The 25,928-nt window shown below is 41.6% G+C and overlaps 2 protein-coding genes across 5 annotated transcripts in view; both read right to left on the reverse strand.

Moving 5' to 3' along the window:
- LOC110520227 (pleckstrin homology domain-containing family M member 3) overlaps window positions 1–1,220 on the reverse strand; it is a 53,282-nt gene extending 52,062 nt beyond the window's left edge. For all 3 annotated transcript variants that reach the window (XR_005049715.2, XM_036974620.2, XM_090229956.1), the window contains exon 1: window positions 1,088–1,220. The gene's annotated coding sequence lies outside the window, so the exon portion shown is untranslated. The remainder of the gene's footprint in view (window positions 1–1,087) is intronic.
- Window positions 1,221–10,684: 9,464 nt separating this feature from the next.
- On the reverse strand, window positions 10,685–25,682 carry LOC110520228 (isocitrate dehydrogenase [NADP] cytoplasmic). 2 transcript variants are annotated; one of them, XR_016494782.1, is made up of 9 exons: window positions 25,205–25,682; window positions 23,541–23,669; window positions 14,737–15,028; window positions 13,700–13,802; window positions 13,100–13,277; window positions 12,680–12,831; window positions 12,098–12,238; window positions 11,762–12,018; window positions 10,685–11,662 (listed from the first exon to the last, which is right to left on the reverse strand). XR_016494782.1 is itself a non-coding variant. In XM_021597395.3 (9 exons), exons 2-9 carry the CDS (start codon window positions 23,660–23,662, stop codon window positions 11,569–11,571), a joined length of 1,245 nt encoding a protein of 414 aa, XP_021453070.2. In that variant the 5' UTR covers window positions 23,663–23,669; window positions 25,205–25,682; the 3' UTR covers window positions 10,685–11,568. The 2 variants fall into 2 exon arrangements, 1 of the variants encoding a protein (XP_021453070.2); XM_021597395.3 differs by having other exon boundaries at window positions 11,762–11,924.
- Window positions 25,683–25,928: the final 246 nt, after the last annotated feature.

Raw genomic sequence — 25,928 nt, forward strand, 5'->3', positions numbered from 1 at the left:
TCAATGTCTCTTCAGCAATGACCTCACTGCATCTAATGAAACACTATGTCGTCATGGCTATGTACTGTATGCTCATAGCAAACTAACATCCAGACAATCATCCTGCACTAAAGAGTACGCCCAACACTAGGAAAACATATTCAACCATCCCCAAGAGCAAACGGTAAAAAGGAAAACACAAATCATAACATTTGACATGAGTGACCTTGACTCAAAAAGGCTTGGTTGCATGTGATGGGTTAAGTGCATGACTGTCTGAGGCTAGCAGCACCCCCAGCAGCAAGCAGCAGCTGAGTCACGACTGTGTCCTCACCTTCCCAGCAGACCACCCTGTGTGACACAGAAGCACACAGTGCCTCCTCACTGACTTTTTATATCCCTCTCACACAGCAGCACACAGCAGGCATTGCATCCTCCCTTAGGGTATGAAGCATAAGCATTTCGCTACACTCGCAATAACATCTGCTAACCATGCGTATACACTTCTTTATTTTATATATTCATTTGAAATGGTGGTAACGTTAACTAGCTAACAGAGGAAGTGTCTCTAGTGCAGTTAGCGATTCCTTGATCAATACAAGGGGAAAGCGCAGTCAAGACAGGTGTCTTTCTTAGAACTTCAGTCGACTAGTTGTTATCAACGCAAGTATTACAGTTTTACATAAGGTTAGACATCCTGACCAGCTGCATCCTGCTTGAGTGGTTCACTGACATAACTAGTTAGCAAGCTATTTAGCTAGCCCCAAACTAGCACAGAATATTAGACAACTTCCAACATTCGTCATTGAAACAATAATTACCTAGCTTGTAGAGCTTGCCTCACGGTACCAATCTAGATAAACGACTCAGCTAGCTAGCAGGTGTGAATGTCCATCATCTACTGTAACTAGCTAACTTAGCAAGCAAGCTAACGTTAGCTAGCCTCCATCCTTGAACAATGTCATTTTGATAGCAGGGGTAAAACCATCTACACGCGCAAATATTTATAAATATTTGTTAACATTGTATTTCAAAAACAACATAAAGCTAGCTAAATACCCACAGGCACGTCTCCGAGAAAAAAACAAATATATAAATCGTGACTCACCTGAATCTGTTTACAAATATGTAATTTTCTGGTCCGTCAGCGAAAACGTTCACCGGATGGAACTAATAGTTCCGTCATTAAATGTTCCGTCTCAATTCTGCCGGGGGAGTTATTGCATGGTCTTACAACTTGTGTGAGTTTGCCATGCATTCTAGAGAAGTTTGCCATGCGTTCTAGAGAATGGTAGAAGTTTGCCATGCATCCCAGATCAGGTCAGAATAATTACTGTACAGAGTTGTAAATTCATCAATATCATGCATAGTAATGAATTATTGTATAAGTAATAATGTAATAGTATGATAATATTAACATGATAATGCTGGTGTTATTATAATTTCAACATTAATCGAAAGAACCTAAGTGTGTAATAATAATCGACAACCTTTTGGTGAGTTGCTAAACCTTGTATCCCTCTGTCACAATCACCTCTTTTTTTTCTTCTTTTTTTTTAACCATTTATTGTATTTTTTAATTCACACAAATTAACCTACAGTTGTTTCGAGACCAGTATAATACCAATCTATTGACTAAGGCAGGTGACAGTAGCGGGGGGAACATTTCAAACTGACAGTCCTCCTACAGAGGTCATAAAGACATTTCTCTAATGATGAATCTGAGTGGAGGGGTGGAGGAAAGAGAACAGAGCATATTTTTTCCTAATAGGGCAGAGCTAACGGTCCTTGAAGCTACCCAGCGTCCATTGTGCTTGCCCCACAGAAAGAGAAACATTATTCAAGTCTCTTTCAGGCCAGAGAGAGAAACACAGTAATTATCGTGAGCTCTCTGGCTAAACCTCCGACCTCCCCTCCCCTCACTCGGTCCCTCAGCGCTCCACTGTACCCTTTCTGTGTGCTTATTGTCTAGGCTCATTTAAAAAGCCTTCTCTAATGAGGGGGACTGGCCCGGGCTAATGGGCTCAAATAAGTTCCTCTCCGAAGCATTGTTGTGGGATAATGGTGCTATGAGCCCCAGGTGTAAACTTGCAGACGCCGTATTGTGCATGACCTACATAGAGCTGCATGTGAATTCCTGCTCAATTCTATTTGTCCCAGGAAACTCTCCTCTCTTTTTTTTGTTCTGAGAGGAGAGTCAATTATGGCAGTCAGGGATTAGGCCTAGCTGTTTTTGGGAGAGATGCAGGAGGAGGCAGAGAAGGACTTGTAGTTCTGTTTGATAGCTCAATAGTATAATGGATAAATACCCTTTGAAATGGGATTATATTGAAATAATATACACATTAATAGAGCAGTATATAATGTGATAACCTCAAGGACATCACGGCATTGAACACATGTTAACATTGTAGCATGGACACTACTAACAGTGAATGGTATTGGTTGCTTCCTTCAGAGACTTGAAGGAACTATTGTTCATTCACCAAGTAAAGTATAAATGCAAATTTGTCACATAATGATTTTATTTGTGTATACAATAATACATTTTATATGTTATCTTCCTCCCACAGTGTCTGTATCCAGCAAGACACAACAAAACCTTCAATCTAAGTGCGCTGCCTGGATACAAGATTGACATTGCAAATAAGGTTGAGTATCAACATCAAGAACAAGACCATTTCTATCCGTATCCCCCTAATTTTTCCATCTAACAGCACTCTTTCCCTCTCTCGTTTCTTGACCCACGCACTCCACTCCACTCTATCTATCTATATCTCTTTTCTCTCTGTCTGTTTCTCCCATCCATCTCCCCCCTATATTTTGATTATACCCTCCTGTTCTGATGACTAAATTATGATTGGGTTTAAGGATGGCAGTGCTTTCATCTGGCCAGTGTTGTTCTGCTCTCTCCCTCTCCAACACAAAGGGCCCGCTACCTCTGCTCTGCTCGACCGCTTTTGAAGAGTAGAGTGGCTGTTGGGTCCCCATGGAAACGGCAGCACAGGGGCCTCTTATGTCCTCCCTACCGGAGCAAGGTGTCCTCACCACAGAATAGAGACAGAGTTAGAATACAGACAGAAGAACACAAAGGAAAACACAGCTCTTATCTTATAAATCTGTGAAAAGGAAGTGATTTCAGGAGAAATAGGGGCAATTTGACTATGTATTATGATCTGTTTTTTTTTTCGTGTTGGAATGGCATTTTTTACCAGGGTGTCTGTTTGCTATGCAAGGCTAAGTCACATACCGGTAGACATCTAGTACATTTCAATCCTATGTAAAAAGGTAAAACAGAACAATCATAATCATGCCATTATGTTGCCATTATATATGCTGTTCTATAGGGGCATGTAAAGGGCATAGTATGTTGTAATTATGAATATCATGACTATAGGATATGAGAGGGAGGATGGACAAAGACTTAATTGAAAGGCGGCCAAATGTATAGCAGTAAACATTTAGGACTACAAGACTAGACCTCCTGAATGTGTTCATTCAAAGCACTGACTAAACCAACAGTATCAACATATGACCAACCTGAAGAGACAGCTTCCTGGCGGGATGTACCCAGCTGGCACATTTGGTTCCTTGGAAGTTGTGGGAACATATATGTTTTTAGTTTCACATTGGTTGTGGGAACAAAGCCATATGTTTCCTGACTTTTCTGGGAATATTATTTACAGGTTACACGGAGGTTCTGAGAATGTTTTACTCTGGTTCCTTGAACATTTTCCTGGGAGGTTTTATTAACGCTCTGAGAACGGAAATTATAGGTTATTTGGAGGTTTTTGAATAACTTCCTTAAAACTTTCCTTAAAACTTTCACTGAATGTTTCAATATGACTTTTAGTAACACTGCTAGCTTATTTTGAGTTAACTTTTATGAACTACAAGCACAGATAGGACACATGGAACTTAATTGACTTAATCAGACATGAATCATGAAAACTATTTTTTTATTGTGACACAGCATCAGTGAGATTTGAACCTATAATCTTCTGTTCTCTGTCAATGGAATAAGTACACCCCGCCAGCATGCCATGTTTTTTACACATACAAGGCTGTTAATTTTAGTCTATTCAAACAGATTTCAAAGGAAACAAGCACTCATTAAGATCTGTTAGTGGGTGCGGCCAACTCACCTGAACACAATTAACAAGATAGAGTTTTGTTGATGCTGAGAACTGAATGTATGTTTTTAAATAACATTCTTAGAACGTTATCTGAACATTGCTAAAGTTTTCTTGTGGTTTTCATGGAAAGTTTTTTTTAACATTCTCAGAACTATTTGAGAACATGACTTTAAACAGAACCATGAGGAAACCTGCAGGAAACATTATGCTGAAGTACTGAAATTCCCACGGAAGAATGTTGTTTCTTAACATTCACTGAACTATTTGAGAACATGCCTAAAGTCAAACCAGTTGGAGAACGTTCCTAGAACATTACCAAATTTGAAATGAAATGTAACCATGTTTGAACTTTCAGGAAACATTCTGTTAACCCTTTACACTAGTGGGAATTGGCCTATATGGATAGGGCTAAATTGAAAAGTGTCTCATAGAAGAAATATGAAGCATATACATAACCATGATAGCAATTAAAAGGGAACAGTTTGGAGATTATGGAAACATTATTAAACTAAAGGTGAGGACAACAGTTCACCTGACACAAGACTGAATCCAAACATGACACTTTTGATTTTATGTGCATTTTACATTTATTGTACTTTTCGCCGTATTTGTCGACAACGAAATCTGAAAATACTCTGGATACATTCAGTAATATGATAAGAATATTCTTGGACAATTTGGGTTAGGTGCAACATAAGACAAAAAAATCACAAGGGTTTGAGTGAGAGGTCAAACTGGTGACTCCAAGTGACACAGTGTGCACAGTTCCCAAGTAATTTCAATGCACTTTTATGACTCAAAGAAGACTCTTCAACTATAAGGTGCGTTTTTGAGCTCTCCTAGCTGTGCCGTTGAGGAACTAGAGCAAGCATGCTTGTAGTTGTTTTGTTTGGAACACAGTCCTGCATCCCTGCCATTAACTTCCAATTTACCGGGATTCTATGCCTCTAACCCTATTACGGGGGCTGAGTCACTGGCTTACTGGCGCTCTTCCATCCCGTCGCTAGGAGGGGTGTATCACTGATGTGATCTTCCTGTCCAGGTTTGGCGCCCCCCTCGGGTTCGTGCCGTGGGGGAGATCTTCATGGGCTATACTCGGCCTTGTCTCAGGGTAGTAAGTTGGTGGTTGAAGATATCCTTCTAGTGGTGTAGGGGCTGTGCTTTGGCAAAGTGGGTGAGGTTATATCCTGCCTGGTTGGCCCTGTTCGGGGGGATCGTCGGATCGGGCCACAGTGTCACACGAGCCCTCCTGTCTCAGCCTCCAGTATTTATGCTACAATAGTTTATGTGTCGGGATGGCTAGGGTCAGTCTGTTATATCTGGAGTATTTTCTCCTGTCTTATCCGGTGTCCTGCGTGAATTTAAGTATGCTCCCTCTAATTCTCTCTCTCCCTCTCTCTCTCTCTCTCTCTCTCCTTCTCTCTTTCTCTCAAAGGACCTGAGCCCTAGGACCATTCCTCAGGACTACCTGGCCTGATGACTCCTTGCTGTCCCCAGTCCACCTGGTCGTGCTGCTGCTCCAGTTTCAACTGTTCTGCCTGCGGCTATGGAACTCTGACCTGTTCACCGGATGTGCTACCTGGTTCCGGACCTGCTGTTTTTGACTCTCTCTCTTTACTGCACCTGCTGTCTCTAACTCTGAATGATTGGCTATGAAAAGCCAACTGACATTTACTCCTGAGGTGCTGACCTGTTGCACCCTCTGCAAACACTGTGATTATTATTATTTGTCCCTGCTGGTCATCTACAGTGCCTTGCGAAAGTATTCGGCCCCCTTGAACTTTGCGACCTTTTGCCACATTTCAGGCTTCAAACATAAAGATATAAAACTGTATTTTTTTGTGAAGAATCAACAACAAGTGGGACACAATCATGAAGTGGAACGACATTTATTGGATATTTCAAACTTTTTTAACAAATCAAAAACTGAAAAATTGGGCGTGCAAAATTATTCAGCCCCCTTAAGTTAATACTTTGTAGCGCCACCTTTTGCTGCGATTACAGCTGTAAGTCGCTTGGGGTATGTCTCTATCAGTTTTGCACATCGAGAGACTGACATTTTTTCCCATTCCTCCTTGCAAAACAGCTCGAGCTCAGTGAGGTTGGATGGAGAGCATTTGTGAACAGCAGTTTTCAGTTCTTTCCACAGATTCTCGATTGGATTCAGGTCTGGCCATTCTAACACCTGGATATGTTTATTTTTGAACCATTCCATTGTAGATTTTGCTTTATGTTTTGGATCATTGTCTTGTTGGAAGACAAATCTCCGTCCCAGTCTCAGGTCTTTTGCAGACTCCATCAGGTTTTCTTCCAGAATGGTCCTGTATTTGGCTCCATCCATCTTCCCATCAATTTTAACCATCTTCCCTGTCCCTGCTGAAGAAAAGCAGGCCCAAACCATGATGCTGCCACCACCATGTTTGACAGTGGGGATGGTGTGTTTAGGGTGATGAGCTGTGTTGCTTTTATGCCAAACATAACGTTTTGCATTGTTGCCAAAAAGTTACATTTTGGTTTCATCTGACCAGAGCACCTTCTTCCACATGTTTGGTGTGTCTCCCAGGTGGCTTGTGGCAAACTTTAAACAACACTTTTTATGGATATCTTTAAGAAATGGCTTTCTTCTTGCCACTCTTCCATAAAGGCCAGATTTGTGCAATATACGACTGATTGTTGTCCTATGGACAGAGTCTCCCACCTCAGCTGTAGATCTCTGCAGTTCATCCAGAGTGATCATGTGCCTCTTGGCTGCATCTCTGATCAGTCTTCTCCTTGTATGAGCTGAAAGTTTAGAGGGACGGCCAGGTCTTGGTAGATTTGTAGTGGTCTGATACTCCTTCCATTTCGATATTATCGCTTGCACAGTGCTCCTTGGGATGTTTAAAGCTTGGGAAATCTTTTTGTATCCAAATCCGGCTTTAAACTTCTTCACAACAGTATCTCGGACCTGCCTGGTGTGTTCCTTGTTCTTCATGATGCTCTCTGCGCTTTTGACGGACCTCTGAGACTATCACAGTGCAAGTGCATTTATACGGAGACTTGATTACACACAGGTGGATTGTATTTATCATCATTAGTCATTTAGGTCAACATTGGATCATTCAGAGATCCTCACTGAACTTCTGGAGAGAGTTTACTGCACTGAAAGTAAAGGGGCTGAATAATTTTGCACACCCAATTTTTCAGTTTTTGATTTGTTAAAAAAGTTTGAAATATCCAATAAATGTCGTTCCACTTCATGATTGTGTCCCACTTGTTGTTGATTCTTCACAAAAAAATACAGTTTTATATCTTTATGTTTGAAGCCTGAAATGTGGCAAAAGGTCGCAAAGTTCAAGGGGGCCTAATACTTTCGCAAGGCACTGTATGAACGTTTGAACATCTTGGTCATGTACAGTTATAATCTCCACCTGGCACAGCCAGAAGAGGACTGGCCACCGCTCAGAGCCTAGGTTCCAGCCTTTCTATGGAGTTTTTCCTAGCCACCGTGCTTCTATATCTGCATTGCTTGCTGTTTGGGGTTTTAGGCTGTGTTTCTGTATAGCACTTTGTGACATCTGCTGATGTAAAAAGGTCTTCATAAATAAATTTGATTGATTGACCTAACTTCATTGCTAACATATAAAAGAATGACATACCAAACCCGTTCTTAGGGCTTTTCGTTTTCAAACTCCACATTTTTGGAATCACTTACAAAATGAATTACATTTGGATTCCCTGGTACCACTAGGGCATTTTAAAACCCTGATGATAAATTAGTTCACCGAGGTGTGCAATTCTTTTTTGATTTATTTAGTCACTTATTTATTATGGCTGTGATGTTGGTGATGTTTTGGTGTGGTGTACTTGTTATTGTATTTTGTTATATATTTTTTATCTTTTACTTAGTGGTCTCAGGGCGCCATTGACAATGACACCCTGGCCTCCCGAATGGCGCAGTGGTCTATAAGGCACTACATCGCTAGCTGTGCCACTAGAGATTCTGGGTTTGAGTCCAGGCTCTGTCGCAGCCGGCTGCAACCTAGGAGATCCATGGGGCGGCGTACATTTGGCCTGGCGTCATCTGGGTTAGGGGAGGGTGTGGCCGGCAGGGTTGTCCTTGTCCCATCGCGCACTAGCGACTCCTGTGGCGGGCTGGGCTCAGTGCACGCTGACATGGTTGCCAGGTGTATGGTGTTTCCTCTGACACATTGGTGAGTCTGGCATCTGGGTTAAGTGGGCATTGTGTCAAGAAGCAGTGCGGCTTGGTTGGGTTGTGTTTCGGAGGACGCACGGCTCTCAACCTTCGCCTTTCCCAAGTCCGTACGGGAGTTGCAGCAATGAAACAAGACTGTTACGACCAATTGGATACTGAGAAAGCAGAATAAAAAAAGATGTGAAAAATTATAAAATAATCCTCTCATCTTTTAAAATGCATTGAGTTCCCTTCATTTACAGTATTTCCCTCATTCGTACAACATTTGTCTTTTACAAAAGCTGCCCAATTAGCGGGAAGGATGGGGGCAACTTCTTGTCAGTCAAAACTGAATCAGAGCTGTAAAGCGTAGAACCTGAGCTCTGACGTCATGTATAGAATGTTCCTGTACAGCCGCTGCGTTTAAATTTAGACACCAATCAAAAAGCTTAAAGGGCTACATTAATGAAATACCAAGTAAATAATGTTTTCTTTGTCAAGGTCCTTAAAGCCAAGCAACTATCCTGCACCAATCCGAGAAAGTTGTGGAAAGGTTGCATGCAAAGTAACCGTAGGACAACCACACTCTAACCAAGCTCACAGCATGATGTGCTAAATGTGTAGTCGCCATAGAGATACAGCTATAGAAAGCACAGGAGGTTGGTGGCACCTCAAAATGGGTAGGACGGGCTCGTGGTAATAGCTGGAGGGAAATTAGTGGAATGGTACCAAATACTGTACACCAAACACATGGATTCTGTGTGTTACATGCCATTCCATTCACCCCATACCAGACGTTATTGTGAGCGGCGCTCCCCTCAGCAGCATCAGTGAGTTTCAAACCTATAATCTTCTGTTCTCTATCAATGGAATAAGTCCACTGCACCACCAGGATGGAGGTAGTGCCTTGCTTTTTTTTTTACACATATAAACTTGTTAATTTTTGTCTATTCAAACATACCCCATTTCAGAGGAAACAAGAACTCATTAAGATCAGGTGTGGCCAATTAGCGGGCGAGGCCAACACACCTGAACAAGAGGACAAAGAGTTTAGCTGATGCTAAGAATGGAACATATGTTTTTAAATAACATTCCTAGAATGTTCTCTGAACGTTACTAAAGTTGTGTTTTTTATGGAACGTTTTCTTTGTTCTTGGAACAATATGAGAACATGACTTTAAATAGAACCACGAGGAAACGTTATGCTGAAGTATTGACATTCCCACAGCATAATGTTGCTTCTTAATGTTCTGGGAACCATCTGAAAACATTCCCAATGTCAAACCAGTTGGATAATGTCCCTAGAACATTACCAACATTAAATGTAACCATGTTCTAACTTTCAGTAAATGTTCTGTTAAAATAATGAAGGGACAACCACACTCTCACCAAGCTCTAAGAAACATTTTCAGAACGTTATGTGCTAGCTGGGTTTACTCCCTCTGAGGGCTGACAGATCAATAAGACAGAGACATCAACAACAAGCAACATGCTACGTTGTCCCATCCATCCCTGATTGAAAACAGTAACCACTGTTCACATTCACAGATAATGATCCTGCTCTTTCATTGGCACAGCCATCTTTGTGGAGCCTCAGACTGGCAAATGAGACTTCCTTCCCCCGGACAAAATCCAATTACGTTGGGACAATAGTAGCAGCCCTGCAGGCTCGGATACCTTTTTGGAAACCTTGGACATCCAATAGAGGATGGAGAGAACCAAGTGCCTCTGCTTTCCCTTCCTCGGTGTCTATCTAGCCATCCATCTCGGCTTCCACTAGGATTAACCAAGTGGATGCCATCTGGTGCAAAAAGCTAATCATGTCAAGGGTGCCCCTGAGTGTGTATGAGGACAGTGCACTGCTGTAGGCCTATACTCCCAATGTGGATGCATCACCCAGACAGTCATCCATACAGTGATATATTAGGATTATATGGATGTTGTGCTGCAGCTGATAATACATTGGATATGAAGCGCCTATTGTCTATCTCTGCATGATATTAAAGAAGCTACAGATGATATATTCATTCCACTTCAGTGACTGAGTAATGGCTCAGTCCTGGATGTCAGATTCAATCTGACAACCTGTGATATGGTACATTAATAGTCATGTTGGTTTGTATGATTACATGGATACTGCTTTGTACCCAGTGTTACTTTGCAAACCTACCATTATATTCAGTTTTGAGAGCAGTTAAAAGGAATATGCACATACATCGTCATGACAATGTCAAATGGATTACAATGGCACCATCTGGTGGCAAACTTTAAGAGGAAAATGGTATTTCCACACATTTCCAGAAGATATAGTGGAGCTAGATAAACAGTTCTTTCTTTCCCTTTAAAACATTTGGATTGATTGGTTAAGAGACAAGAAAAACTAAAAGCACAAGACCACAATAAAATAAAATATTTATTGAGTTAATATTCTAACCACACACACCGTCGAGTACCAACCAACAACCCGATACTGGCAGACGTACATTGACACTGGTTTCTGTATTTGAGGAGTAAAGTGTTAAGCTATGGATTATACACACAAAGATAACACGCAGGCCCACAACAACCCCTTACACAACCATCCATAAGGAGTAAGTGATGAGAACACCTTTGTGTGAATCAAAGACCACGTGAACAGTCAAAAATCAAGCAGGCTTTCGTCTACCACAGTAGTCGACATGGAATATATTATGTGTGACACGGATCAATTACTTGACATAAAACAAATAAGGCAACAAGGGTAAGACGACCCTCAAACAAACTCAGGCAGGACAATCCACTATTACTGATCACTGACTGACAACACTTAAAAACACACACGTCATAAAAAATAAAATAAAAAGTGCAATTATCGCAAAATATATTACTGACTGTGTCCAGTCTGATTTCTGGAACCATCTGTATGTGATGTATTGACAGTCATAAGATCATACTTGGCAGAATCCTAACTTGGATAATCACATTTAACTCTTAAATCATGATAAACATGAGTTATGCTCATGGATCTCAAGTTAAGATTCAGGACACTTAGACTGGATGAGTGTTACCAGAAGATATGGCTTTGCTATAGTGGTGAATGATCGATGGAGGGGCCTCAGCTCAGCCTACATCCCCTCCTCCTGGACAAGGAACCTCCATTAGCAGACAGACTCCTGGAGATGGGAACGATTGATTCAGTACTGTGTCAAACAGTCCCTCCGTCAGTGGTTTAGTGTTGGCTTGGGACCCATAGTCCTGGGTGTCAACAGTGTGTGTGTGTGTAATTGAGAGCTAAGGAGATCACAGTTTGGGTTGGTTGGACATCTTGATCTTCAAGTTATCCGCCAGCTTATCCAAGAATTCAAAGGTGTTCAGGTAGTCTGAGCGTTTGGTACTAAGAAAGGAGAGGGGAAAAGTAAGAAAGTTTGAATGTCTAGTTTCATAATCAGGTTTACTGTGTGTGTGTGTGAGTGTGAGTGTGAGTGAGACTCACTTTGCCATTCCTTTGACACAGATAGCCAGATCCTTGGTCATGAAGCCAGCCTCGATGGTCTCAATGCAGACAACCTCCAGGGCCTCAGCAAACACACGCAGCTTTGCGTTGTCATCCAGCTTCGCCCGGTGCAGCAGCCCCCGCGACCACGCAAAGATGGACGCTGCGCACACGCGACCATAACACATAAGGGACATCTTTTCCTAGGTCCTTGTATTGCCTTTATTTCTCTTGGCTGGTACATTCAGATCTAAAAACTGTGAAAAGGAAGAAGCTAGACTAGAGGATTTAAGAGCAGGTATTATCAGTCATAGAGATACCATTTTTTCTATTTACCAATGGGGTTGGTGGAGGTCTCCTTGCCCTGTTGGTGCTGTCTGTAGTGGCGTGTCACTGTACCGTGGGCAGCCTCTGACTCTACTGTACGACCGTCAGGACAGATGAGCACGCTGGTCATCATACCCAGGGACCCGTAGCCTGGTGGACACACAAATACATCTGTCGCAAAGTGCTGAACAGCAAACTAGAGCTAAAAGCTTGTACAGCCAGAAGGGGCGACTGCTTATTTAGTTGTTGTTTTTTGCCTCATTCTCCTCATTATCCTGGAACTCCTGTTGCTAAAAGTGTAACTCAATTTCTAATCAGAATACAGTGTATAGTCTGCCTTGAAAACCTAGAGCTAAGGTGAGAAATATAGCAAATATAGCAATGTAGCCAATTACATTGTTTTCATTCAGAAAGCCTAGCTAAACAGTAACTCACTTCATGATACGGTTTACCCCTCAGAGCTAGCTACTGTAGTACACAATCTCACCTTGTGCTACTGTTTATCCCTCAGAGCTAGCTACTGTAGTACACAATCTCACCTTGTGCTACTGTTTATCCCTCAGAGCTAGCTACTGTAGTACACAATCTCACCTTGTGCTACAGAGTCAGACTGAACGTCTCCGTCGTAGTTCTTGCAGGCCCAGATGAATCCTCCATCAGACTTCATGGCCTGAGCCACCATGTCATCAATCAGACGATGCTCATACCAGATCCCCTTCTGCTCAAACTTAGAGCGGTACTCCCTGCGACACACACGGGAACAGGTCTGAGGACAGGGTTTGCACACCTAAACCTCAAACTGTCCATTCTAAACTAGTGAGTCATACATTGAAAAGAGGCATGGTAGTTGGGGGGGGGGGGCTTGCCTGCCATTGACCATATATCAACCATTTTTTATTGATAATGATCATGTTTCATGTGTATGATCTACTTCCTGAAAAATATATTGCTAATAGGGACAATAATGATTTACCCGACTTGATTAAATGTTCTGCGGTTAGGCAGTCTTACTTCTCGTAGATCTCCTGGAAGATATCTTTGAAGCGTCCATCATACTTCTTGAGGATGGTGTTCTTGGTGCTGAGGTACAGAGGCCAGCCTTTAACCAGGCCCATCTGGAAGGAGCTGTGGGCAAAGTCCCTGATGGAGCTGTCGGTGTTGTACATCCCCAGAGCCACACCACCTGAACCTGGAGGACAGAGAGACAGACACATGCATCATTCTCATGTAGATACGGTACACAATCACACAAACACACACAAAGAAACATGCATGCACACACACACAGCCTCATTAAGACAGCCTTTTCTCACTCAAACAGAACGATGGCGCCAACCTTAAATCAAAGTTCAAGGTTTGTCTAGAGTAGGTTCAGGAAAGGGAGGTCCATGGCAGATTTATCCTACAAGCAGAGTTAAATCAGATAACGCTGGTCTCATTTTGTAATATTTACACTGCACACATAATGTAAAGATAGCCTATGGTGCCAGCCTGGGTACATCGTATTGACTAACACAGTGTTATATAAGGGAGACAATCTGTACTGGACATTATTGCCTATACAAGAACAAAGATATATATTTTCATCGACAAGTAAACATGTTGCTTGACCTTCAAAGTCGTGGACAACAAAGTTCATTGGCTCCCCAGACTTGGGTGTGAATTTCATCTCCAATCTCCCAGGCCCTGGTACTACAAAGTCTGTGGCCTTGTACTGTGAAAAGAGGCAGGAGAACAGGTCAATAGCTGTAATACAGACAGGACTCCATCTAGTGGAGGAAAACAGCAATGCCACCCCCTGTCTGATGCAACAGGCAATAATGGCAGACCCTGGTTGTGACCCCACTCTCCAAGGGCATCTCAGAGGGATATGCTAACAGTTCTTTATGAATAGATGACAGGTTACAATGCTGTTGTATATTGGGCTAATATGAAACATTATTCCGAATGGCTTCTACCAAATCAGGAGTGTGGATGCAGCAGAACAAGCAAATCGAGAAATAGCAGTAAAACAAAACATGTATCATGCATCCAGGCCGTAACGTGACACGATTCTCAACAATCAGTAACCAACCCAGCGCTCACCTCATTTGTCATTTGATCATATTAACTATGGCATGGTGCCAAGTACATGTTCTATTATCCTCTAGCTGCTGTACAGTATGAATGATGTAGCAGTTTCAGACTTGGATCCAGGGAGACAAGTATCAACATCATGGTCCAAAGGGCAACAGATCCACTTAATCAGTGACTGACTGAGCCTTCAGCGACAACACCAGGCCCCTGCCTGACCATCTGTCTCCCTGTGAGCAGGCCTGACAACCACAGCTCTAGTCGGCATGAGGTTAACATGTGATCAACTGGGTCGGTTACTGATTTTGAGACCTGTGTACAAGATCTCCCTTCATTGAAAACGTGTTAACAGATACAAGGAACTAATAAACACTGCGTCGTCTACCTACGGCCTAGCATCCATCCTTCCACCTTTGAGGGAATCAATTACCTTAAAAAATGGTAGATTTAAGGAAGCGAGGTAGGAAGAAGGGCCTAGAGAGCGACCTTGAGACTCATTAGGGGTGTAGGGAGTAAAGAAGGGTTGATGAATGGTTAGTAAGGGTTCTACTGCTGAACGGTTGGTAAAAGGTTACCTGGTCTCCGTGGGCATGCCTGCCGATGATGATGGGTTTGACCCAGCCGGGCACAAGGCGAGGGATGTTCTTACAGATGATGGCCTCCCTGAACACGGTGCCTCCCAGGATGTTACGGATGGTTCCATTGGGCGAACGCCACATTTGCTTCAACTTGAACTCCTCCACCCGGTTCTCATCCGGCGTGATGGTGGCACACTTAATGCCCACGTTGTATCGTCGCGTCGCTTCCGCCGCCTCAACGGTAACCTTGTCGTCCGTGGCGTCTCGGTTCTCCATGCCTAGGTCGTAGCTGATGGAAGTGCAGGGAGGGGGTAGCAGAAGAGAGGGGCAGGGAAGGGGGTAGGGAGAAAGTAGAATTTAGTTACAGTCGGGCAAATGCCATGAAAAGTGTGTGGGCCTGTGAAACTAATCTCTGACATATTATTATTTGTTTTACAGTTGGCTATTCTATGATACAATCATATTTAATTATGATACAATTGGTGTATTTTTTAAGTTTGATTTGGATCTATTTTAGTCCCCATTTGGACTAATCTTAAACAGTCCTTAAACATTAAAATACAAACACATTTTCACATATAACACACTATTACAAACATGCATAATATACTAACATAATGACCCAATAAATACTCAATCTAAAAAATATTGATTCTTCATCTACTATAGTCCCACAACATTTCTATGTATTATATTTAAAATTGTTTTAAAATAATGTTTAAATGTATATATTGAAAGGTTTCTAGTTTGCTCAGTTAATTTATTCCATTTCTTTATGGCTCTAAATCAAAATGTTATTTTGCTTATTTCTCTTTTCTGTCTGAATAATGCATAGATGGTGGACAATCTATTCCTAGTATTTACAGAATGTCTGTCTCTTACCAACTGAATACCGTTGTGAATAGAACTTGGCCGTTTTAAATGATGCATATTATGAAATAAAATAAGCATGTTTTTTTCCCAATTGTCTTGTCGATTGATGACCAACCAAGAACACTGAGCATGACCTGCAACAGAAGAATCATATCTCCACCTGAAAACAATCCTTGCTGCTTTGTTCTGTGCATTCTGCAGCCTCCTAACTTCACTTGATGATGCATTTCCCCAGACCGCCGAACAGTAGTTCACCTGACTCGTGGTTTTAAACCTTCTATAATGAAGTCCGTGGGAATTCCCAATCCAAACCGCTACCTCAGATGACTGAACCACCTCACCATGAGTTCCCTGTCCCCTGCTCTACCAGTTCACAGAGCCACACTGTAGCAAAACAGCATGGGACCCAGGAAACAAAGCCTTTCGGTTAACATTTTTGTCAGTAACCTACACACAATACCTCAAAGTGGAATAATGTTTTTAGACATTTTTACAAATGAAAAGCTGAAATGTCCTGTGTCAATAATTATTTAACCCCTTTGTTATGGCAAGCCTAACTAAGATCAGGAGTAAAATGTGCTTAACAAATCACATGGACTCTGTGTGCAATAAGTGTTTAACATGATTTTTGAATGACCCACACATACAGATAATTGTAAGGTCCCTCAGAAGAGCAGTGAATTTCAAACACAGATTCAACCTCAAAGACCAGGGAGGTTTTCAACGCCTCGCAAAGAAGGGCACCTATTGGTAGATGGGTAAAAAAAAAAGGAGACATTGAATATCCCGTCGAGCATGGTAAAGTTATTAATTACACTTTGGATGGAGTATGAATAGACCCAGTCACTATAAAGATGCATTGTGTCCCACCACCCGCCAACCTCTTTTTCCACTTCTGCTACTCTCTATTCATCATTTATGCATAGTCACTTTAACCATACCTACATGTACATACTACCTCAATAAGCCTGACTAACAGGTGTCTGTATATAGCCTTGCTACTCTTATTTTCAAATGTCTTTTTACTGTTGTTTTATTTCTTTGGCACACACACACACCTTTTTTTCCTCGCGCTATTGGTTAGAGCCTGTAAGTAAGCATTTCACTGTAAATTCAGTGACATGTTGTATTCAGCGCACTTGACAAATAAACTTTGATTTGATACAGGCGTCCTTCCTAACTAAGTTGACGGAGAGGAAGGAAACCTCTCAGGAATTTCAACATGAGGCCAATGGTGAGTTTAAAACAGTTAAGAGTTTAATGCCTGTAAAAGGAGAAAACAGAGGATGGATGAAAAACAGTTACTCCACAAAACTAACCTAAATGACAGAGTGAAAAGAAGGAAGCCTGTACAGAATAAAAATATACTCTCAAACATGCATCCTGTTTGCAACAAGGCACTAAAGTAATACTGAAGAAAAAAATGTGGCAAAGCAATTCATTCACTTGTCCTGAATACAAAGTGTAACATTTAGGGCAAATCCAATACAACATATTACTGAGTTCCACTCTCCATATTTTCAAGCATAGTGGTGGCTGTATCATGTTATGAGTATGCTTGGGGACTGGGGAGTTTTACCAGGATAAAAAACAAACAGAATGTAGCTAAACACAGACAAAATCCTAGAACAAAACCTGGTTCATTCTGCTTTCCATCATACATTGGAAGATTAATACACCTTTCAGCAGGACAATAATCGAAAACACAAGGCCAAATCTACACAGGAGTTGCTTACAAAGAAGACAGTGAATATTCCTGAGTGGCCGAGTTACAGTTTTGACTTAAAATCTACTTGAAAATCTATGGCAAGACCTGAAAATGGTTGTCTAGCAATGATCAACAACCAATATGACAGAGCTTGAAGAATTAATAAAATGGACAAATGTTGCACAATCCAGGTATGGAACGCTCTTAGACTTACCCAGAATGACTCACAGCTGTAATCGGTGCCTAAGGCGATTCTAACAAGTATTGACTTAGGGGGTTGAATACTTACCAAAATCAAGATGTATTAGTGTTTCCCCCCCCCCCCCCTTTTCATATCAACTTTGACATTAGTGTTTTGTATAGATCATTGACAAAAAAATACAATTAAAAACATTTTTAATCCTACTTATTAACAAATTGTGGAAAAAGTAAAGGGGTATGAATACTTTCTGAAGGCACTGTTGAAGATTCTAACAGACAAAACTCCATCTTTACCCGCTGCTGCGTGACTGAACAAATTAATTGCTCCTCTGAAAGACCCAACACATCCTCGCAAGGGATGGGGATGCTCTGCTCACAACAACAAGGTAGTGTAGGAAGGAACACCAGTTTCATCACCCCACAAAAATAGAACTTTGTGTGCACACGTACTTCCTAAAAGACAAGACTAAGCATAAATACCCAGAATTTGCTTGTAGGCCTTTCCTTGTGGAAACTGAGGCCTTCAGAAACTACTCTTCATCCAGTTCTCATTCCACTCCCCTCCTCTCCTCCTTAGCCTAGTATTACAACAATGTGCTGCACCACAGAAATACTGTACGTTAGATAAGAAATATTAGGATACACAACCACAGATCAGCACACAGTAGAGGTGTAACTCAATGTCACTGTGAAACACCACACACAATCTCTGAGACGGTGTGAAACAGCACTACAGGCTTTGTGTAATTGTGTGTGATGGAGATAAGCTGCACTGCCTCCTGAGAGGGCTGTTTATGAAGTCTGAGGGATTGACCAAAATGACCCTTCCACTCACACCACATCCCCCACCACAATGAATCCATTCCTAAAACTAATGAGGGTGCCCTACAGACACACAGAAACCGAGACAGCAGGAATAACACAACCCACCAAGAAGCCCCCCCACCTCAAGCTATCAGTTAGGCATTCTTGCATGACCAACTTCACAGATGCCACAATTTGATTTTTTTTTTTAATTACTAAAAAAATAAAAAACTTCCCTGGACATTTGTAATGATAGAGGTTAGGTCATGGGTTTGGAACGCTTGGAGGTTTGTATGACTTGACTGTGCTCATATAATTACTATTACACCTTATCTTCTTGCATTAATACTGAAAATATTGTGGGAAAAAAGCACGAACTCATAAGCTCTTACAAACCGACCTTATGGATATATTCCGGGCCTTTAACTTAACGGTCCAAAACTCAGTTTTGAAGTTGAGTTAAGACAGAGGGTGAGGTCATGTGAATTGTGATATTAACTGCACTGCAGCTGAACTCCTGTGTGTGTGTGTTAATTCTGTCAACAAAAATAATGAAATTCATCAAACACCTATTTTCAGTGGCAATTAACTAGAAGATAACAGACTAAATAGACCCAGAAAAAACTCAATGGAAATAATTTTTAATTTCAGTTGATGAAAATGACACTAGACTAAATTATCTCAGACTAAAATCTGACTAGTAAATGGAATGGGCAAGAGTTTTTGGAGAGATTGAACAGCTCTCCAAACTCATTAAAAAGAGAAAAGTCCCCTTTTCAGGCCCCGGTCTTTCAAAGATAATTCGTAAAAATCCAAATAACTTCACAGATCTTCATTGTAAAGGTTTTAAACTCTTTTTCCCATGCTTGTTCAATAAACCATAAACAATTAATGAACATACACCTGTGGAACAGTCGTTAAGACACTAACAGTTTACAGACGGTAGGCAATTAAGGTCACAGTTATGAAAACTTAGGACACTAAAGAGGCTTTTCTACCGACTCTGAAAAAGACCAAAATAAAGATGCCCAGGTCCCTGCTCATCTGTGTGAACGTGCCTTAGGCATGCTGCAAGGAGGCATGAGGACTGCAGATGTGGCCAGGGCAATAAATTGCAATGTCCGTACTGTGAGACGCCTAAGACAGTGCTACAGGGAGACAGGATGGACAGCTGATCGTCTTCACAGTGGCAGACCACATGTAACAACACCTGCACAGGATCGGTACATCCGAACATCACACCTGCGGGACAGGTACAGGATGGCAACAACAACTGCCCGAGTTAGGCAAAAAGTGCTCTTCATTGATGAGTCGCGGTTTTGTCTCACCAGGGGTGATGGTCGAATTCACGTTTGTTGTCGAAGGAATGAGCATTACACAGAGGCCGGTACTCTAGAGCAGGATCGATTTGGAGGGCCCATCATGGTCTGGGGCGGTGTGTCACAGCATCATTGTTGTCATTGCAGGCAATCTCAACACTGTGCGTTACAGGGAAGACATCCTCCTCCCTCATGTGGTACCCTTCCTGCAAGCTCATCCTGACATGACCCTCTAGCATGACAATGCCACCAGCCATACTGCTTGTTCTGTGCATGATTTCCTGCAAGACAGGAATGTCAGTGTTGTGCCATGGCCCGCGAAGAGCACGGATCTCAATCCCATTGGGCATGTTTGGGACCTGTTGAATCGGAGGGTGAGGGCTAGGGCCATTCCCCCCAGAAATGTTCGAGAACATGCAGGTGCCTTGGTGGAAGAGTGCGGTAACATCTCACGCAAGAACTAGCCAATTCTGATGCAGTCCATGAAGAGGAGATGCACTGCAGTACTTAATGCAGCTGGTGGCCACTCCAGATACTGACTGTTACTTTTGACTTTGAATCCCCCTTGTTCAGGGACACATTATTCCATTTCTGTTAGTCACATGTCTGTGGAACTTGTTCAGTTTATGTCTCAGTTGTTGAATCTTGTTATAATCATACAAATATTTACACGTTAAGTTTGCTGAAAATAAACGCAGTTGACAGGGAGAGGACGTTTCTATTTTTGATGAGTTTATATTACCCTACTACACTCCTAAAGAAAATTTACTTTTTACTCCATACATTTTCCCTGACACCCAAAAGTACTTGTAATATGTTGAATGCTTCGCGGGACAGGAACATTTTTCAATTCACACACTTATCAAGAGAATATACCTGCTCATCCCTACTGCCTCTGATCTGGCAGACTCATTAAAAACAAATGCTTTGTATGTAAATGATGTCTGAGTGTTTCAAATAAGAACATCATGCTGTCTGGTTTACTTAATAAGGAATGTGAAATTATTTATAAATGTAACTTTTGATACTTATATTTAAAACCAAATACTTTTAGACTTTTACTCAAGTGCTATTCCACCACTGGAGTAGACAGCAAAGGCACCACAAGTTGACTGGGAAAAATACTACCAACCTCAAGAGAAATCTGAAAGCGCACCATCCCAATATACCGTATATGTTCAGGTAATAAAATATTTATAATGCTAGCTAGTTAGTTTGCTCCAACCTAACAGACCACTACTTGACAGAACTTGGATTGCAATTGAGCTACAGTATGTCAAGGGGCATGGCTCCAGACTGCAAACATTTAGTCACATTTTGACTTGGTTGCTTCAGTGCCATTTGATCATCCTTATGGTCACATTAATCAAACGTTTCAAAACGTCCTATTTTTCGGCAGATAAAAGCATGATTTGGTCAAACAGTAAAGTGCATTATCCTCACAATTCCTTTAATGAAAGAGTCTACCCAGCTCCTGGGCCTGTTTCGCTGGGGCCTGTTTCAATAATGAGCGAGCCTCTCTCTCTCCGGATGTGCGCACTGGGAGAGGAGAAAAAAAAAAAGGCTTCTGATTGTACATTTCAAGATGCAATTGTGGGAAATACAAAGCTTTGGATGCAACTACTGTTGTTCTCAACTTTCTTTGGCTATATTTTTTATTTTATTTGTCATCTCTTAATATTGAGCTCAATAGCAACTATTTTACAACCAAGATATTTGATATGGCTTTAAGATAGGAAGCATGCATCGGCCATTCCGAGTGAATCATGCATTCCTGCTTGGACATGTTAGATGAAACAACTTATTTATTGAATAGCCTACCACCTCAGTAGTCTATTACACAGTCTAAAGCACTGTGAATGATGTGATAACACCTTTTTTATATGGTGTGACGCCACGGGGGAAAATTGGTGCAACCAAATCATGGGCTGGTGATGCCAACTGAAAAAGTAATTGGCACCAGTGCCACCAGGAGAAAAATGCTAGTCTGGAGCCCTGTCAAGGGGGGATTTTCAATCTGCTGCTGAGTAATGTGTTCTTCTGCCAATTTGGCTGTTGGGAAGAGAATCATGCAATAGAGTGTAATGCAGAAAACGATGTTTGTGCACATGGAAGTCAGTGATTTATGTGACTACAATTAAAGGGCTTTTAGTTTACTAAAATGGCCCACTGTTTGTCATTTTGACAATAACTAGACTGAATCAATATTCAAATGACAAAAATGTGACTTAATGAAAAAAGACTAGACTAAATAAAAATAAATTGTGCCAAGATTAACACTGGTGTGTGTGTCATCAGTCCACAGTCTAAAGGGCATATATTGGCTGTGCAAAAAGGAGGAGTGGGAACTCAATGGACGGTACTAGAGAATGAGACTATAACTGTTCAGATATACAGACCAGAGTTGTACATCTTGAAAATGATATTTTCTTGATTGTCCTTGGTCAGTCAGTAGAGTAGCAACTACAGTAGACTGCTGATGTCATGTGATCAGATTGTCTGCAGGCTTGGATAACACATGGCTTTTTATGCTACACCTAGGGACAGACTTGTCCTCAGAATTTGAATATGCATTTGTCTATTCAAGTGATCAATTATTATACCAACCCCCTTTGATCTGGGCAGCACAACAGAAGCACACTTCTCTCTTATCTAATACTTAAAAACACTCCACACATGCTGAACAGACATCTAACACAGGGTAGCATAAGAGTACAATAAAGAACAGGCTTAAGTGATAATGCCAGAGAAGCCGGTGTTTGGAGGGTATATTGGCACGGGTGATGTTAGGCAAACCGTGACATTATATCCTCCAAACACCGGGTATTATCACTTCTATAAAACGGGTTACCAACACATTCAAATGATTGACATATTTTCATAAAAACAAGTACTTTATGAATTTATTCATACTATTTCATCCTTCCACAAGATATAGTCCAGAAACAAATCTAGGGTTGCTACCCAAGCCAATCAGTTTGGAGAGACACGACCCAATCGTTCAGTCTTTTTGTTCCTCATCTATGGACGTGTCCCAGTCGTTTGTTCTAAATGTTCCATTACCATACTGGCTGGCAATGTTCTTATCCCTTGCTTGCTAGCTAGCCAACTACGGCTAACTTACAGTCGCGTCAAAAAGTGTAGCCAGAATAACAGTCAAGTAGCCACATTTGCATTTCTTTACGCTGTTTTCTAATGATATTTATTTGGATACATCCATAACAATGAGCTAATGAGGTGTGATTTCGTCTGGCATACAACATTTGTTCACTCGTCAGGACACTGTTGTTCCGAGGAGTTAGTCAACAAGACAGCTAACACAATCACTTCAAACTGAAGCTGGAAAGTCTGCAAACTAGCTGCACTGTTTCATTTTACCTTTTTTCAATTGACATTTATTTGTATATATCCATAAAAATGATGCCAGCTGATTCACGATTTCAACTGACTGACTGGGCTGATGAGACAGTGGATTGCACAATCAGTAAATAGGCATTTTATCGTCAGATTTAGCTGGTGGAATAGACACGGCTGGAATGCATTTTTAACCAATCAGCAATCCGGATTAGACCCACCTGTTGTATAATGCGCAATAATATGCAGGTGTGTCCTTGGTGATATTGTGCTAGTGTCAAGGGTTAGCGTAGTGCAGTGCACAGCGACTATCAGCATTTCCACATCACTTGTGTGTACTCCTGGAAATTACAGGGAAATGATGTTGACAAGCTCATCTGGTGTCTTCTACACCCATCCCCAACCCCCCTCCCCCCGAACTGGGAGGGGCTACGTGAATTTCTCCAATAAGTAGCGCTCATTTTCATTGAAAAACGTTTCCCGTTACAAAATGCTTTTCTACGGTGTTCACTAATGAATACAGTCAGCAGGTAATAACTCACCTGTGCAGGTCCATCTCCAGGTAGGGGAAGATGAGCTTCTCCTTAATGAGCTCCCAGATGACTCTGGTCATCTCATCCCCCTGCATCTCCACCACCGACCCTGCCTTAATCTTCTGAGACATCCTGGAACTTGGGAGAGAGATAGACAAGGGAAGAGAGAGTCAGGGTCAATGGTAACAAGAAAGGGGCAACTGGCAAGCTTGAGACTATACTGCCAGGCCTTTTGAGCGTTGGAAGTTATTTCAGGAGTGATACTGTTATGACCATTTTAGCCAGCTATATGTACATTTTAGTCTTTTAGCAGACACTAATCCAGAGCGACATACAGGAGAAATTACGGTTAAGTGCCTTGCTCAAGGGCACACCTACTGATTTTTCACCTAGTCTGATTGGGGATTCAAACTAGAAACCTTTTGTTTACTGCCCAAAAACCTGTAGGCTACCCGCCACTTACCAGTGGCGTGTATTCACGGATGCCAAGGAAAGCCAGCCCCCCCACTCCCCAAATGTATACAAAATAAATAAATATCTTAAGTTTCTCTGCGTTTCATAAATTTCCATCAATTTGCAAGAGGATGAATGTAACTCACAGGAGAAAGCATCCGAGCGAGCAAAACAACGCCCCTCTGTCTCTCTACATGTAGGCCATATATCTGATGCTTTCTGGTCCAAACAAGTATGACATTGTTGCCGCCCGTAGCATTGAAGGCAAGGGAAGCCAGCAAGCATTTGGCCATTGATAGTACAACATTTGCCAATCAGCTTTGAGCAAGCTCAACTGTGAATTGTTCTGGCGCACCAAAAAAATAAATAAGTAAACGGAAGCCGGATTTGATTTTGGCGTCACTCCTATCAAATCCCATTGGTTATGTTGTCCTCCGGTGGCCAGCTAAAATTTGAACTTTTCTAAGTTAAATAACAGGTAAAATAATATAAACTCTGGGTGACAAGTTTCAGTCTAACAAATACCTCGACCAAAATGTATTTATACAACTATTTATCTGAATGTGAACATGGGATACATGACAGGTAGGATATGTTCAGTTACTTCGACAAAAAAACAACCCTGGAGATAAAATGTAACCAATCAACAATGCGGTAACGTTACTGGTGCTAGTTTGGAGTAGATAACCTACATTGCTTCTTCTGAAAACTTTGTATCAATGTTCAATCATTCGACCCAGAAAGAGCAGCCCCAGAATGTTACACGATAACACACATGGACATCATATGACGAGGAGGAGTTGGTAGTATAGGGAGGGATACATTGGCAAAGACTAGACGAAGTTATAAACTTTACATCTCACTTTACAGTCTGTCTGAATGACCTAATGTTAATCCTGATTTTCTACTTCCTGAATGTATATGAGCCGGGTGTGAAAAGAGATGTCATTATCATCCTTTACAACAAAGCTCCACACGTGTGAATGATTTAACAGGCCTACATCTCTGGCAACATTAAATGATCTGAAAGCAACATTTCAATGCATTGTGCAGTGTACATTCCCGTTTCATGGTTTAAATGACCCCAATAGCTTTTGTTTAGTCCAACAATGGTTACTGTTGCAGAACACAATGGGGATTTGCGATGAACACACATGTAAGCTTTAAGGCATAATAAGCAACTCTCCTGAAATGCATAAGAAGATGTTATGAATGCCTACCTTTGTTTCCTGCCTGAACAAGTAATATTCGATGAAGCAGTAGAACGTCTTGTTCTACACCGACTTCCAAAAGTATCAACAGAGGCGTCAACCTCGTCGGCAACCGTGCACTCGCCCGCTCGAAAGACACTCCCTGTACCAATCAACGGAGATGTATAATCTAAAACAGCCAATACAGTAACCCACACAGCAGTGGGAGCGTGTTTATGGGCGGGTGTCGGGTAGGTGTTTGTTCATAGAGGGTCGGTTTGTGCTGTGCTACTCATTGCAACATAAGAACCTGTTCATAACCAAGTTGTTTAGAAATTCATAGATTAGATAATCTGCGGTAGATTTTGACAACAAAAAAGAGTCATATGACATTCATGCGCTTTCAAATAAACCTATTTCAAAAGATGTAGTTGCTAGGCTATCACCAAAGAGCAAAGGGCTAAACGAGAAGGATAACTGGGCCAGAAATCGGTGTTCTCCAGCAGGTGGCGTTTTTCGTTCACCAAGTCATTCGTTTTTGTATGGTGGTCAATGAGTGTCGAATTTGGTTAAAATATGAAGGGCTTATTGCTACGTGGCTTATTTGATCAAATAGAAGTTTCGTAATGATTAGTTTGTTACGAGTGTACTGATAAGTAGGACACGTGAAATCCTGGTAACTTTGAAAACATAAAATTGTGCCTGGTCTTTACACCACAGCCAAAGTCATAAACTCCACCCATTTCAACAATTT

This window comes from Oncorhynchus mykiss, chromosome 3 (assembly GCF_057628025.1).
Source record: "Oncorhynchus mykiss isolate SJ-2025 chromosome 3, ASM5762802v1, whole genome shotgun sequence".
Lineage (NCBI taxonomy): Eukaryota > Metazoa > Chordata > Actinopteri > Salmoniformes > Salmonidae > Oncorhynchus > Oncorhynchus mykiss.